The sequence below is a fragment of the Pelophylax lessonae genome (genome assembly GCF_965119305.1).
Source record: "Pelophylax lessonae genome assembly, chromosome: 3".
NCBI classification, from domain to species: domain Eukaryota; kingdom Metazoa; phylum Chordata; class Amphibia; order Anura; family Ranidae; genus Pelophylax; species Pelophylax lessonae.
In genome coordinates, this window is record NC_138770.1 from 268,585,394 (window position 1) to 268,601,188 (window position 15,795).

General features: G+C 42.9%; 1 protein-coding gene across 1 annotated transcript in view; it reads right to left on the reverse strand.

Moving 5' to 3' along the window:
* The window catches only part of NCEH1 (neutral cholesterol ester hydrolase 1), a 64,613-nt gene that overhangs the window by 26,390 nt on the left and 22,428 nt on the right, over window positions 1–15,795 (reverse strand). Inside the window, exons 2-3 of the mRNA XM_082249870.1 lie at window positions 9,260–9,488; window positions 7,785–7,854 (exon numbers count right to left, since the gene is read on the reverse strand). Of these exons, the coding sequence (XP_082105996.1) occupies window positions 7,785–7,854; window positions 9,260–9,488 (299 nt within the window). The remainder of the gene's footprint in view (window positions 1–7,784; window positions 7,855–9,259; window positions 9,489–15,795) is intronic.

The following is a 15,795-nucleotide window of genomic DNA, read 5'->3' on the forward strand; positions in this document are numbered from 1 at the left end:
TATAATCAAAATGATACGGGACTCCAATGCTGTGTATGTAAATTAATACATAAAGCTAAAGCCCACTGTAGAAAACAAGGCCAGTGTTAATCTGTATTTTTTTACTGTAAAAAAATAAAAAATTTTGTAAATACAAACTAATAGGTTGTGAATTTCATATATGAGGTAAGAGCTGCAGCATAAAGATAACCTAATCAAACCTAAGCAGTTAGAGGTATTGATCCTAAGTTATCTATTCCATGTGCAGGATTATGATTAAACAATACAAGCTGCATATAGAAAATAATACACGCATAAGTGAACCAACTTCAATGATGTGTATTTAAATACAAAAAGAGACAGAGCAAACTACAGAAAACATGAGGTCAGCGTTTGTGGTGTATTCATCAAGAAAGACCCAACAAGTAGAAATAAGTATGCCCCTCAGGCCTATGCCACAAAGCAGGCAGTTAGAATTAAAACATATCCTAGGTATAACCAAGTCACTGGCTACCAATCTGTTATACATCTATCCAGTAGAGCCAATACACTGCGTTACACAGGAGTAGATTTACTTAGACCATACAGGTGGGAGATCGGCATAGTTTTCCACCTCATAAGGTCTTAACGACTAAAACCGATGACACAGAAAGAAGAAATGGCAAACCTTTTATCCTGGAGGCTGTAACCAGTGCAATCAGTATATACAGAACACTAGTTGGAAGGAGATTCATAACAAAACACATCCACTCGTGCCCAAATCTGCCAAATTTGTAGCAGCTGGTGTGGTGGAATCAGAGTGCATGGTGTAGCACTGCAGACCACAGCATGTCTGCTGCAACCACAGGGTTTATGGGAAGGTTCGGGTCTTCTTTCGACACCATCCTTCACCCGCTTGTGCTCCCACCATGGCGACTGCAGATGCTGGTGCAAGGGTGTATGCAAATCCATTTGTGGAGGTCAGTGCTGTACTAGGCTGCTCTCTGTCCCGGCCTCCACACTTTAGTGCGTTAACTAGCTCAGCAGAAATATGTCTACTGAGCATGAAACTCTGGACTCCTCTGCTCCATGCTCGTCCTCTCCCACCCCCAGAGGGGCCCTGGGATGCTGACAGCCACAAACCTTTCACAACACAGCCGTATACAGAGGGGACTCGATTGGTCACCTTGGACTCCGCGACTACCCCCAGAGATAACACAGAGGAGGCCCTGGACCCTGACCAAATTTGAGAAAGTGAGGGCTTAACAAGAGCCTCTATGCCTACAGGGTTCTCGACAAAGAAGAAAACTTTTGCAAAAATGGAGAAGGTGATGGGCATACTAACAAATATTAATCCTTGCCAGGAAAACCCCAGATAAACAAAATACTTCAGGCTCACTGTCCCTTAAATCATGGGGGAGCATACACAGGAAGGCCTCTGCAACTAATACAAATGAAAGGAGGGAAAAAAAAACAGTTTTGATGTTCTTGTTAGCCCAGAGAAAACACAAATGCTTAAAAAGTTACTATGCGCTTTTTATTGATTCTGGATGATGCGTTTCCAGTTTTAGGTGGGTGGAGCCTCTCTTTCGCTCTCTCATGTGCTGTCCTGGAGGATTACTGCAGAAAAAAGATGGCCTTTGTAGGGATGTCACGTCTAGTTAAATTAGGTTCAACCAAAACACGCCTAGAGGTGAAATTTATCTAAACCTTCACATGCTTTACTAAGAGGATTACCAGAACAATTTGTTTTGTCAGCTGCAAACACACTCAATTAGGCAAGAATTTCTTAATCTTTAGCTGCTCTGTAAAAAAATAACTCAACGTACTATGCAAGGAACAAACCAAACTGTATTTTTGGAAATAAATTAAAAGGGTAAAATCCATAAGGACTATGGTTAAATGGTAAATCGATTTTATAGACTATGTAAATTTATTGTCACATAATATCCAAACCGGTGTGAAACAAGGACACCCATTATACATTGGCTTTCATTTCAAATATTTAGAAAAATTATATTTCTAAACTTTTCCTTGCAGGGAATATACAGGGAACCATGGAAAATGTTCTTCATAGGTTCATGGAATGTCTCTAAAGATGTTTTTGATGAAAGGTGTCAGGCATATGGTAGATTATATTTGTTTTTTATAGTTTTAACCTTTTCATAAAATAAATTCACTCTGTGATGACTTGTATGCCTTCTCTATTCCAACACCATGACTGAAGTATCTGGTTCCACCTATGCTTGATGGAAAGGTCTGCGGTGAAAGTAGGATATTCAGACTGGACTGGATTTGTAAACTCTTTCATCTGTGCTAGACAGTGAGCTCTTCTTAGATCAAGAGCCAGGACTATTTTGTTCCATAGTTGTCACATTCCAAAAGACACAATAGAGATGCATCCACCCCTTGTTTCACAATAAAATATATCAGATGCTCCTTCCAGGTACAATACAGAACCTTAACCCCTTCATAAGTAACAATATTCTAAATCCAAAATCCTAACACTAATAATATGGCACCAAATCCTTGGTTGTCCTAACTTGGTCTATGCAATGTTAATAGAACCATGAATATTTCACAGAATGACTTCCAACATGTTTCGCCCAGAAATGGCTTCCTCAGGTAATTAATGGGGGTTTTGTTCTGTCAGATTCAAACACGTCAGAAGTACGCCCACCCACTTTTCAGTCACATCAGCCCTAGATGTTTAAACCCCTTCCCAGCCAGTGTCATTAGTACAGTGATCGAGTATAGTGTATATTTTTAGCACTGATCACTTCATTGGTGTCACTGGTTCCCATAAAGTGTCAAATAAGTCCCTAATTGCCACCATTTCTAGTATAAAAATAAATAATTCCTGTATATACTATAGTTTGAAGACGCTATACCATTTACATGAACCAATCAATATACGCTTTTGTGGATTGTTTTTTTTTTAACACAAAATTTATGAAAGAATTAGATTTTTTTCTATTAGATATGTTTTATTGCAGAAAGCTACACCATGCACTCTGATTCCACCACACCAGCTGCTACAAATTTGGCAGATTTGGGCACGAGTGGATGTGTTTTGTTATGAATCTCCTTCCAACTAGAGTTCTGTATATATCAACATTGTCAGTCTTTTTTTGTTTATAGCACATAAAATAAAAAACCCAGTGGTTATCAAATACCACCAAAAGAAAGCTATATTCATGGGAAAAAATTACATAAATTTCATTTGGGTTTAGTGTTGCACGACCATGCATTTGTCAGTTAAAGTAACGCAGTGCCATTAAAAAAATGGCCTGGTCATGAAGGGGTGTATCTTCCAGAGATCAAGTTAATATTACATATATATGTTTTTGGGTTTAGATTTATGGGTGTAGCAATAGGGGGGTCGCAGTGTCGACCCCGCTCATGCTTCAGGTGGCCTGGGCAGCAGGACCAGGGACAGGAGGGCAGCAGTGGCATTTACTAGACCCAATCAACTATATTTTCCTGATGCAGATGAAAGGCTGTTTCTCCCCCTCATGCTGGCATTCAGCTACTGCAGGAAAATACAGCTGATCAGGTCTAGTAAATGCCACTGCAGCCCCCTCCTGTTCCTGGTCCTTCTGCGGCCTGGGCCCTGTGTGCTCTCCATCTTAGTGCCGGCTGGAATTCCTCCATCTGCCAGTGCCGAGGCTGCGTTGGGCTCGGCTTTTCACAGACAGTGTGCTTTTCCATCTGGTCACAGCCGGTGTCTCTATTCAGACAAGGGTAAGGGATTATGGGATGCCCAAAAAAGGTTCAACAATCAAAACCAGGGACAACTTGCTCCCTATTTACATATTCCTCTTCTTCCATCCACCTGCATAAACATGGTTTCCTTGTACAGCTTCCTCTGATTCACTCCTGGAGGAACTAACAGTCTCTAGTTAGTTCAGCAACAGCCCATTACAGGCTAGGAACTTGCAGTCCCTTGGTAAAGTATCACATGTGGAGTGAACAGCATCACTCACCACCTTCTGCCTCTCAATAGACACTAATCCCAGTTCTACGGCTTCCAGAAATACTAGCCCGTCTAGCTGCCACCAGCCCACCTAGTTTGCTTTCATTTCTCAGTCCTCCCAACTGACACCAACATGGAGACTCCCCAGGGCAAGGTTAGATGAAGACTTGTCACACCGCTGTCTTCAAGAGAGAACTGCTACAGCTGATCGTCTCTCCCCTTGTCTGTCCCTGTACTGTGCTGATCTACTCAATGTTTCGCTCTGCTTAGGGTCCCTCCAACTGCCTCTTATGGGTGATCCTTCCAGGCTAGCCTCCTGAGCTCAGCCCGAGGTAAAACCCCTCCCCAGTTAGGGGTCCCTTAAGGGCCACCGACAGCCTCTCCTTAGTACTGCTTCCCCCACTCTCCAGCTGACCTCCCTCTAACATGACTCATCTCTATTTAGGGCTCCTTAGTTCTCTGTCAGGCCCCCAACCTGGGGATTTGCTAAGGGCCCCTAAATATTCAAAGCAACCCTTCCTAGCCTCTGCCCACTAGCCTCTGCCCACTATCTTCTAAAATGTTCTCCAACATTCTAGAAACAGGGGGAGGCACCAGAGAGCTGCCAGGATGAGTCATCCAGCCCTGGCCACTAATAACCCTGACCCAGATTCAGTGACTCAGGTTTATTCCTGGGCCAGACGATAGCCTACTCTAATTCTAGTAGCACACAGTGGTGTATTTATCTTTTGTGCTGCCCTAGGCCTGAATAAACTCGTGCACCCCCTAGTTTAAATATGACCCACCCCTTCCTGCAAAGACCACACCTCTTCCTGTTTATGACCCCCCCCATCATCTGCAAACCACACCCCTTCGTCTTTAGGCTTCACCAACACAGCGGCTGGTGTGATTGGACCCCAAGCTGTGTTGAGAGGCTTTTGCTTGCTTCAAGTAGGTTTTCCATACCTATGCAAGTCTATTGAAATGCAAACACTGCATTAGGCACAGGTAAATGCAGGTCAGAAGGAGGTCAATTGCACCTGTCAATGAATTCTGAATGATCACTGAAACATCTCAAACTGATGTCAGAACAATTGCCAGTGCTAAGTGATAACAAAGCACTTCCAGTGGTGGAGACTGTGTAAGACCTGCTGCCAGTGCCACACTTACTAGTATTGGCGGCTGACACTTGTATTAAGTGCGGCCACCGGTCTGTCAAAACGTCAGGCCAGTCATCGGCCGCCAGCCAGTATTATCATACTGGCAGCAGTGCGGCCACTTTAGGGGGGTGCCAGACCATTGTTTCTCCTAGCTCCCTACCACCCAGCCCAGTCCGGCCCATAAGACTGAAAAAAGTGTAGCACAAGCGGTGGGGACTCTTTTCGTGCAGGAACCAGGCAGAGGCTGTTTTTTTCATGCGGGGGAGGCTTTTTTTTTGTCACCCCCCCTCCCCCCCCCCCTGCAAAGTGCCTTGTTGGCCTAGGCCAAGATATGGTATTGGTAGCACACACTAGAGGGTGCAACAGACATATAAAACAACAAAAAAAAAGTATATAGTGTAGTATATTTCAAACATCAATGTCGTCAATCAAACTAAATTGTGCTTATATTCAAGTTAATATGTGCCACCAATTCTTCCATGCACACCACTTCCACTTTGTCCATCTAGGCTTACCCAATAACAGGTCATATGATATGTGCAAGATTATAATTATTATTGGGTAAGAGTAGATGGGCAAATGGGAAGTGATGTGCACAGAAGAACACAGAGTTGGTTGCACATATTCACCTGAACGTAAGCACAATTCAGTTGGACTGGTGACAATGTTTGGAATATACTATACTATGTACTTTATTTTTTTCGTAGTTGTTTATATGTCTATCACTGGAATGAGGTGATGATATAAAGAAGAGATGGAGTGGATAAAAAAAAGACAAGATGCATTTTCAGTTTGATCACTAAAAGCTTTGTTTGACCGGATACATAAAAGGGTCTTTCCATCTGGTGAAGATTCAAAGAGAAAGCATACATGGTTGCATATTGGGACTATTTCTTTTGATTTTGATTGTATGGACTCTGATTAAAAATTGGAAACGTTTTGGTAGGGCTGTTTTGGTGTTGTAGGTTTTAACTTGCCTAGTTAGTGTTACTAGCTGCTGGGGAGTGTATATTTATTTTACTGTGTACTCATACTAAATTAGTGTGTAGGAAAGAAGTTGGCCAGTGCCCAGGAAGAGGATCCAAACTTTCTGGATGGCTAAGCAGAGGATTGGCATTTTTTCTGATCCTTTGTCTGTCCTTAATGAACATTAGTGTTAATCACCCAGCATTCATTTAGCCATTATGAGAAAGTAAACATAAATTCCCATAAAAAAAAAAAAAAGAAAATAATAATTTATATATATTATATAATAATACTGGAAAAAAAAAATGTATATACAATATATTATATATATGTACATACATACATCTACTTTCTTTTTTTTTTTTTTTAAAGAAAAACCTTATCTGTATCTCTGGGATGTGGGGCTATGCACAACATTACCGCAGTGCACAAAAACACTTGTTCTTGTTTGTGCAATGTGATTCCATTTAATGCACCTTGCTAACATGCATGCCTTGCAGTGTACCACAACACGTCGATTTACCATGATGCCTAATTTTTTTTCTTTTTACAACTTTTATTTATTGCATGCATTAAACACTATATGCAGCAGTACATCATGATGCCTGGCCATGCAGCGTTGTGATAAAATAATTTTAGTGCAATGCACACCAATGAAGTGCACATCAAGTAATGTAGATCAACGTTACTACAAGCCATAAGTGTGAAGTAAACCCCCAGATTTATAATGTTGGTTGCTTATTCATAGTTTTGCTTATGTTCAATTTCCACTGTTCTGTAAAAAAGCATTATTAAAAATTTACAAAATAATTGTTATTTAAAAGAGATGTATGTTATTTTAAAATTCATACTTACCTAGGTGTATGCAGCATGGGTCCGATGCTGCATCTGTCCCCCGACACCTGTACACTAAGAACCGAGCAATTGAATACTGCCAATCACTCAGTTCTCACAGCTTCGGGAGCAGAAAGCTGCTGACTGTTAGTCACAGCTCTCTACTCTGCCCCCTCCCTCGCTCACTGGAGCGCTGGGCTGTGGAGGGGGTGGGAGCAGCTGGCTCAGGCTCTCAGTGGCTCGCTGAAAGGCTGAGTCAGGTGTCCGTCCAGGGATCTAGGTGGATCCTGACACTGTGGTCGTGATGACACGGAGCCTGGACCGACTCTGACATCAGCAGAGAGTGGACTTCAACCCGCTCTTTGCTGAAAACAGGTCACAGCAGTGCAAAACGAACTGCACTCCTGTGACCCATAGGAGAAGATTAGCCAAATGAGCTTTGGCTGTAACATCTTCTTTAATAACTGAATAAATAGTAATGATTTTAAAGTTATTTTTATTGAAAATATTGCCTTAAAAAACATTTACGCAGCCATCACTATCAGTAGCAGGATCTTCTCATTCTACCAGTCCTGTGCTTTCTTTTCCAAAGTTTGAAAGCTTATTAAATATTTAAAAAAGTGAAAAGTTGTAAAAATGGTCTGGCCACCTGAGGTTAAGAGTACAGCAAAGGGCCTGGCTGCAAAAGAGTTAAATGTCTCAAATGAATGCTTTTACTTTGCATCATTGCAGGCAGAGTGTTGGAGGTCAAGGCCAACTTTTGGTAAGCCATATTAGTGACCACCACACCCAACATACACCAGAGAAACGATGCATGTGAAAAGGTCAATTATTGCAGTCGCTGAATATTTGTACTCTGATCTGACAAACAAGCATGCAGAATGAATTGGCTGCCCAATGTTCAGACTTACTCGATAGAAATGACAACGGCATTCACATCTTCAGAAAACCTCCGGCACAGAGTGTCATAGGACCTTGCTCCTAAAACAAGCACAAGCAATGTAACTAGTCATATACATAGCAATGGCCCATAAGAAGTCAGCCATACTGCAATCACACTTCTAGACATTTTATTAGCAGGATATTGGTTTTAACAGATAAATATCAAGCTGGGAGATATGAATAATCACAATTCACAATTATACTCCTGGCCGATTATTCCTTCACACAACCCATACAACCACTCTTCTAAATTAGAACACAGTTGGTAGGGCAGGAGTTTTTCACTTATACTCACTGTATTAACTTTTTATTACAGGAAATGTTTAAATCTCATGTGATGAATTAGAATTTATTAGCATAATCCCTCACAGTAATTTAAAACATTCTGCAAAGGATTCTTATGTTCAGCATGATTTGATACCAAAGTCAACGTCAGTTGTCAGTGTTATCAAAGTCAACATCAGTTGTCAGTGTGTTTCTGAGATAGAGTAATCTTTAATAAATATGTATGTCGGAACCAGTTTGTATTTCATATGTACTCAAAGATTTTAAGATGAAGTTTGAATGAACAAAAAAAATCTCTACAGCTCTCACATCACTTACCTGTAATGAATTATGTCCCATGTTGTGTAGGCAGCTGGATCCTGTACTGCAGAGATGCCTGTCCTATTCCTGGCTCTCAATTTCTGACACTAAAATGAAAGAACTTTTCTCAATGGAATAGGAGAAAGGAGGGGCCGTTTCCCTGTTGGACCATCAGTTCTGCCTGAAGACAAAGACTTGAAGCTGGTAACTACTGCAGCGCCGAAGTTCAGAGACAAGGAAAGGACAGGCATCCCTGCAAAGAAATTTCTCCAGGAGCCAGGTGCTTACACAATGTGAGACAAACATCATTACAGGCAATGTTTTCTGACTCTGGAACAGTTCCAAAATGTTTTTCCTCTATTATATTAAGGGTCAGTCATAAAAAATCAGTGCAATCCAATCCTGCTTCCCAATCCCAAAAATTGCTACCTGCAAATTTGATAGATGGCTTTGGTCTGTATTCTATGACCGCATTCACACTGAAGCGGCACGACTTCGGGGGCGACTTGTGAAGTCGCGTGCAGCGCAACTTGCACGGACTTCATATAATGAATGTCTATGCAAGTTGCTCCGAGGTCGCCCCGAAGTAGTACAGGACCCTTTTTCCAAGTTGGAGCGACTTGTGTCACTCCTATTAGAACGGGTCCTGTAGCACTGCATGGACCGCGACTTGTCAGGCTGACAAGTCGCGGTAGTGTGAATGGAGATCTTTTTTCTATGCTATTTACAATCCATGCATTACCCATGTACTACTACATGTTATGTAGTTAAAGTTATACGGCACTTCCTAGGTCCCATCATGCACCAAAGAGATAAATTATGTCACTCCCTTAACATTAGCTCCCCAATGGTAACATACTTGCACTTCCAAGGGCCCATCCTCCGCCATGGATGAAAATAATGAGGCGTCTTAATGCCCCACCAGGTCCTGTATCAGGCTCAAAGATTCTGACCTCCACGCCATCAAACGCAGTATCTGTGACTTTTACATTGGTAGATGATTCAGGATCCACTTGATCAAAGTAATTTGAAATGAAGTTCAAGATTCGCAAATGGTGACTGAGACCAAAATAATGTGCCAAGTTGCTCTACAAAAAGAAAAAAACACAATATAATCACACAATATATTTAAAATTTTGCATAATGGACAGATTTGCTCACATAATTATTTTTGTGTTTTATATGATAGGGCCATAGCTTTTCTTAATAACAAGATGTGGCAATCAGTCAGATATTGACAGTCATGTCAACGGAAATTCTTTTACAATTTTCTATGAATCACTACCTTTTGTCTTTTAAATAAGGGTCCAAAGGACCTTGTCCAAGTTATTTACAGCAACAATCTGCCATAATGAAAAGGCAGATTACATCTTTGCAGTTGTACATTTGCATCTTCATTTTTTAAAAACAGCACAATGGGCTCCATTCACCAAGCATGCATGAAATACCACACAGTGTTCAAAAGAAAAATCACTACTAAAAATACCGCATGAGTTATTTTATAAAGTCATACAGTATTTTACGGTAATTTACCGCCAGCGTCCTTAACAAAAGCTGCCAATAGCTGGTTTTTAAGCAGCGGGCAGCTGCCAGCAACCGAAACGACTAGTAACTGTCATGGTTGTTAAGGAGTGGGTGGCCACTGCATACTTAACAACCGATGAGTCATCAGAAGAATTCCAGAGCTAACGGGACATGGCTTATTTTTGGTGGGGGGGGGGGGGGGTGGATGTAGCACCCTGCTAAGTAGGTGCTAGGTAAAATATATTTGAGACCCTGTTCTGCTTATCAGGAGGGTCTGATCTGTCAGTTAGCCTGTCACATGTTTCCAGGTGTGTTCTGTTGAGTCTGGGGAGTCTCCCCACTGTATCCAATGAGGGACCTTGTTGGTCAGTGGAGGAAACCTAGCCAATCACACACCAGGGTTTAGGACTGTCCCGGTGGGTGAAAATTGCTGCAAGGCATTCGGGGATTGGAAATAAATCTGGAAGGAGCATGTGACAGGGTGTCTTTGGGCGCGAAGCCAGGACCCAGGAGGAGGGTGACGGCTGTCTCTCCTCCTGTTGCTGAGGAAGGTGGTCCATGCAGTCAGCCTAGGAACCAGGGGTTGAGCTGTGCTGCAAAGGATCCAGTGTGTGCTGACCAAGTGGAGCTGCTAGGCATGATTCTTCTGGAAAAACAGTATTGTGCATACTTAAGCACCTGCCCAGGGGTCTGCCTAAGAGAGGGGACCACTCCAGAGAGATCAAGGGGATCAAGGAGCCAGCTAACCCAGTGTGTTGTAGTAAGGGGGGTGCCAAGTTGTGAAGCCCTGAAGATAAGGGGTTAAAGCCGGTGCCAGGAAGGGCCCTGAAGATGCTCAGTAGTGCAGTCTGCTATTAAAGTCAGGTACCTCAGGAAAGGAGTACCTTAGGAAGCTATTAGGACTCTTTCCCAGTCAAAGGTGAAATACAGTAAGCAGCCTAGCCATTACTAGCTCAAACAGCGTTAATCAGCATTTAACCCCTTCAATACCGAGTCATTGTAAAATGACGTCGGCAACATTCCTTTACCGATCCGGGCCGCCGTCATATGACGGCGCCCGGATCTCCCCGCTACTGCGCGCCCCCGGGGGCGCGCAGTGCGGCGATCGGGGTGAGGCTCGTCCCGAGCCCAACCCCGATCAAGGTAAACAGCCAATGAAATTGGCTGTTTACCAAGTGATCGGCTGTGTCAATCACAGCCGATCACATGAGCGGCTCCAGCGCGAGCCGCTCGTTCCTTCCTTAATGCGCGCCCCCCGGGGGCGCGCAGCGTGGCGATCGGGGACGAGGCTCGTCCCTCGGACAGAGCCCATCCCCGATCTAGGTAAAGAGCCAATGAAATTGGCTCTTTACCACGTGACTGGCTGTGTCCAATCACAGCCGGTCACAAATGTCATCAGAGAACACGGTAACTAGCTGTCACCGTGTTCTCCTCCTCACACACTTATCCTGTGTGAGGAGAAGATTGTGGTAACAGCTAGTTACCAAGTACAGTGCACCCCAACCACACTGATTGCCCCCCCCCCCAATAAAAAGCACCTGTCACTAGCCCAATAAAGTACCCGAGTACCTGTCACCAGCCCATCAGGTACTCTGATGACAGGTACTCGGGTACTCTGATGACAGGTACTCGGGTACTCTGATGACAGGTACTCGGGTACTCTGATGACAGGTACTCGGGTACTCTGATGACAGGTACTCGGGTACTCTGATAACAGGTACTCGGGTACTCTGATAACAGGTACTCGGGTACTCTGATAACAGGTACTCGGGTACTTTGAGTACCCGTCACCGGAGTACCCAAATACCTGTCATCGGAGTACCCGAGTACCTGTCACCTACCCATCAGAGTACCCGAGTACCTTCCACCTGCTCATCAGAGTACCCGACACCTGAAGTACCCGAGTACTTGCCACCTGCTCATCAGTACCCATCACTACTCATCAGTACCCATCAGTACCCATTCAGTACCTATCAGTATCAGTACTGATCATCCGTACCCATCAGTACAGTATCAGTATCACTTATCAGTATCAGTACTACTCATCAGTACCCATCACCTGCCTGTCACCTGCCCATAAGAGTACTCGAGTACCTGTCACCTGCCTATCGGAGTACTCGAGTACCTGCCACTTGCTCATCAGTACCAGAGTACCTGTCACCTGCCCAGCAAAGTACCCGAGTACCTGTCACCCTTCATACAGCCACCATGTCTAAGTCCAAAAAGGTTTATATACGTCCTCCGTTTAAACCTAAATACCGGTGTTATGGCAGCAGATAGCTGCCATAACCCTGGTATTTTTTTAAACGGTGGACGGTTGGCTTTCCGATAAGGGTGGTCCCAGCGGCGGATTTGCCGCGGGATCACCCTTCCGGGGTGGCGGAAGAGGTGCCCCCCCCCTCCCGCCGCATTCTGGTCCTTTTCCCCGCTTACCGGACCCGCCGGCAGCGGGGAAAACGATCCGGTCCCAGATCCTCACAGACAGGATGTCGAGTGAGGGCAAGCTTGCCCTCACTCGACTCTATGGTCTTGGAGGACCGGAGCTACGGCAAACGTCGTTGCATAGCAACCAGTTTAAAGGTCCCTTTTTTTTTTTTTTCATTTTATTAAATTTTTTTTTTCTATCTTTTAGTGTACTTGTGAGATCTGAGGACTTTTTGACCCCAGATCTCACAAAAAAAGAGGTCCTGTCGTGCCTTTTTCTATTACAAGTAATGTTTACATTTCTTGTAATAGAAATAAAAATTATCAATTTTTTTTTTTTTTTTTAAAAACAGTGTAAAAATAAAAAATAAATAAAATAAATAGTAAAAAAAAAAAAAAATTAAAGCGCCCTGTCCCCGCGAGCTCGCGCGCAGAAGCGAACGCATACGGAAACCCCGCCCACATATGTAAACAGTGTTCAAACTACACATGTCAGGTATCGTCGCGATCGTTAGAGCAAGAGCAATAATTTGAGCCCTAGACCTCCTCTGTAACTCTAAGATAGCAACCTGTAGAAATGTTTAAAGTGTCGCCTATGGGGATTTTCAAGTACCAAAGTTTGTCACCATTCTGTGAGCGTGCGCAATTTTGAAGCATGACATGTTGGGTATCTATTTATTCGGCGTAACATTATCTTTCACATTATGGAAAACAATTGGGCTAACTTTACTGGTTTCTTATTTTTTAATTAAAAAAAATTTTTCCCAAAAAATTGCGTTTGGAAGACCGCTGTGCAAATACGGTGTGATAAAAAATATTGCAATAATCTCCATTTTATTCTCTAGGGTCTCTGCTAAAAAAAATATATAATGTTTTGGGGTTCTAAGTAGTTTTCTAGCAAAAACAACTGATTTTAGCTTGTAAACACCAAATGTCAAAAATAGGCCTAGGCAAGTGGCTAGGATGCATGATGATGCTCCTTGGATGTTGGGCCCCTCTATATGGCTAGACTGTGAAAAAGTCCCACACATGTGTTATTGCCATACTCAGGAGGAGTGGCAGAATGTATTTTGGGGTGTCATTTTTGCTATGTACATGCTATGTGTTAGGAATATCCTATAAATTGACAACTTTGTGTAAAAAAAAAAAAGTTTTTATTTTTTTCCCACATTTTCCAAAAACTTGTGGAAAAAAATGACATGTTCAAAGGACCCATAATGCCTCATAGAATATACGTTGGAGTGTTTGCTTTCCCATATGGGGTCATTTTGTGGACTTTTCCATTGTATTGGTGCTCTAGGGCCTTGAAAAGTGTGATAGGTAGTAAGAAAGTGTATTTATGCTCCTAAAACGCCTTATGGTGCTACTTGGACGTGGAGTCTCTTTTTGTGGCCAGGCTGTGTAATAGTCTCACACATGTGGTATCACCATACTCAGAAGGAGTAGCAGAATGAATTTTGGGGTGTCATTTTTGCTGTGTACATGCTATGTGTTAGAAATAGCTTATAAATTGACAACGTTTTGGGAAAAAAAAAAAAAGGAAAAAAACATTTTTTTCTTCATTTTCCCAAGAATTGTGGGAAAAAATTATAACTTCAAAAAACCCACCATGCCTCTTACTAAATACCTTGGACTGTCTACTTTACAAAAAGGGGTCATTTGTACTGTTCTGACATTTCAGGGCCTCAAGAAAGGAGATAGGCCATCAGTACATCTGGTGTGATCAATTTTCAGTAATTGGTACCATAGCTTCTAGACTCAATAACTTTCACACAGACTAAATAATATACACTAATTTGGGTTAATTTTACCAGAGATATGTAGCAGTATAAATTTTGGCCCAAATGTATGAAGAAAAATTAATTTTTTGCAAAATTTTATAATAGAAACTAAAAAAAAGTGTTTTTTTTGCAAAATGTTTGCTCTTTTTTTGCTTATATCACGAAAAAAAAAACCCCAGTTGTGATCAAATACCACCAAAAGAAAGCTCTATTTGTGTGAAAAAAATGATAAAAATTTTGTTTGGTTACAGTGTAGCATGACTGAGCAATTGTCATTCAAAGTGTGAGAGTGCTGAAAGCTGAAAATTGGTCTGGGCAGGAAGGGGGTCTAACTGCTCTGTATGGAAGCGGTTAATCAGCGTTTATCAGCATTTATCAGATCGTCCTGCTTATTGTGCATAGTTTAGTTCTGTTGGAGTATCCCACTCATCCCTTCTCCTATCCAAGTTCCTAATAAAACCTTAAAACCAAAGAAACTGGACTGGTCCTTGTCTGAGGTAAAATCACTTGGAAACATGTCTGAATGTTCTGTTGTTGCTAATGGTAACCCAGGGGAACCCGTCAGAAGCTCCCTTGGGAATAGTGCTACATGTATTAAAAGAATAATAGCAATGCCGGCAATTAAATAATTAGGAAAACAAATGGTGCAGGGTCCTCCCCCAATCCTTTCCCGGGTCTAGTAAGGATTGAGGGGAACCCCACAAAAAAAAAAAAAAAAATGGCATGGGGTTCTCCCCAAAATCTATACCAGACCCGGCAGGTCAGGAAAGGGGGAGAGGGAGCGTGTGACTCCTGAACAATACCAGGCCACATGCCCCCCCTCCAAAGCACTTTGTCCCCGTGAGCGGCCGGTGGTTGTGGGGGTCTGCGGGTGGGGGGGGGGGGTTAATTAGAATTGTGGAAGCCCTCTTTAACAAGGGGCCCCCATGCTTATGAGGGGTACATAGTACCCCTACTCATTCGCAAAAAAAAAGAAAAAATGACAGTATGCAGTTTTTGACAAGTGCTTCATTTGAAAAAAAAAAAAATGTCCCCTGGTGTAGATCCATCGCTGCCCACCGCCACCACACAAAAAAAGAAAAAAAATTAAACGCTCCGCTCCAGACAAAGGCTCCTGCAGTCTGCCTGTGCCGCTGTCTACCAGTTCTTAAAAAAATGTGACGTCACCAACCGGGGCATGATAGGTCAGTGACATCACAAAGGGGTGGTGCCACCTGGTGAAGGACTTGTCAAAAACTGCCTATCGTCATTTTTTACAATTCATTTTTTTGAGATGAATGAGTAGGGGTACTATGTACCCCTACTCCTTTACATGGGGGAGGGGGACATGATCTTGGGGCACCCCCTTTTTTAAGGGGGCTTTCAGATTCTAATAAGTCCCCCGCCTGCAGACCCCCACAACTATTGCCCATGGTTGAGGGGAAGAGGCCCTCATCCCCATCAACATGGAAGCTTTGTAAGGTGCTTTGGGGGTGAGGGCTTGTGGCCCGGTATGGTTCGGGAGGGGGGCTCTCGCTTGTCCCCTCCTTTTCCTGACCTGCCAGGCTGCATGCTCTGATAAGGGGTCTGGTATGAAAGTTGTTACACAAACACTTTAACTTGACAGAGGAATTACAATGGGCAGTTTCTAGGCATTTGTATAATACCTTTATCCCAAAAAGGGGGG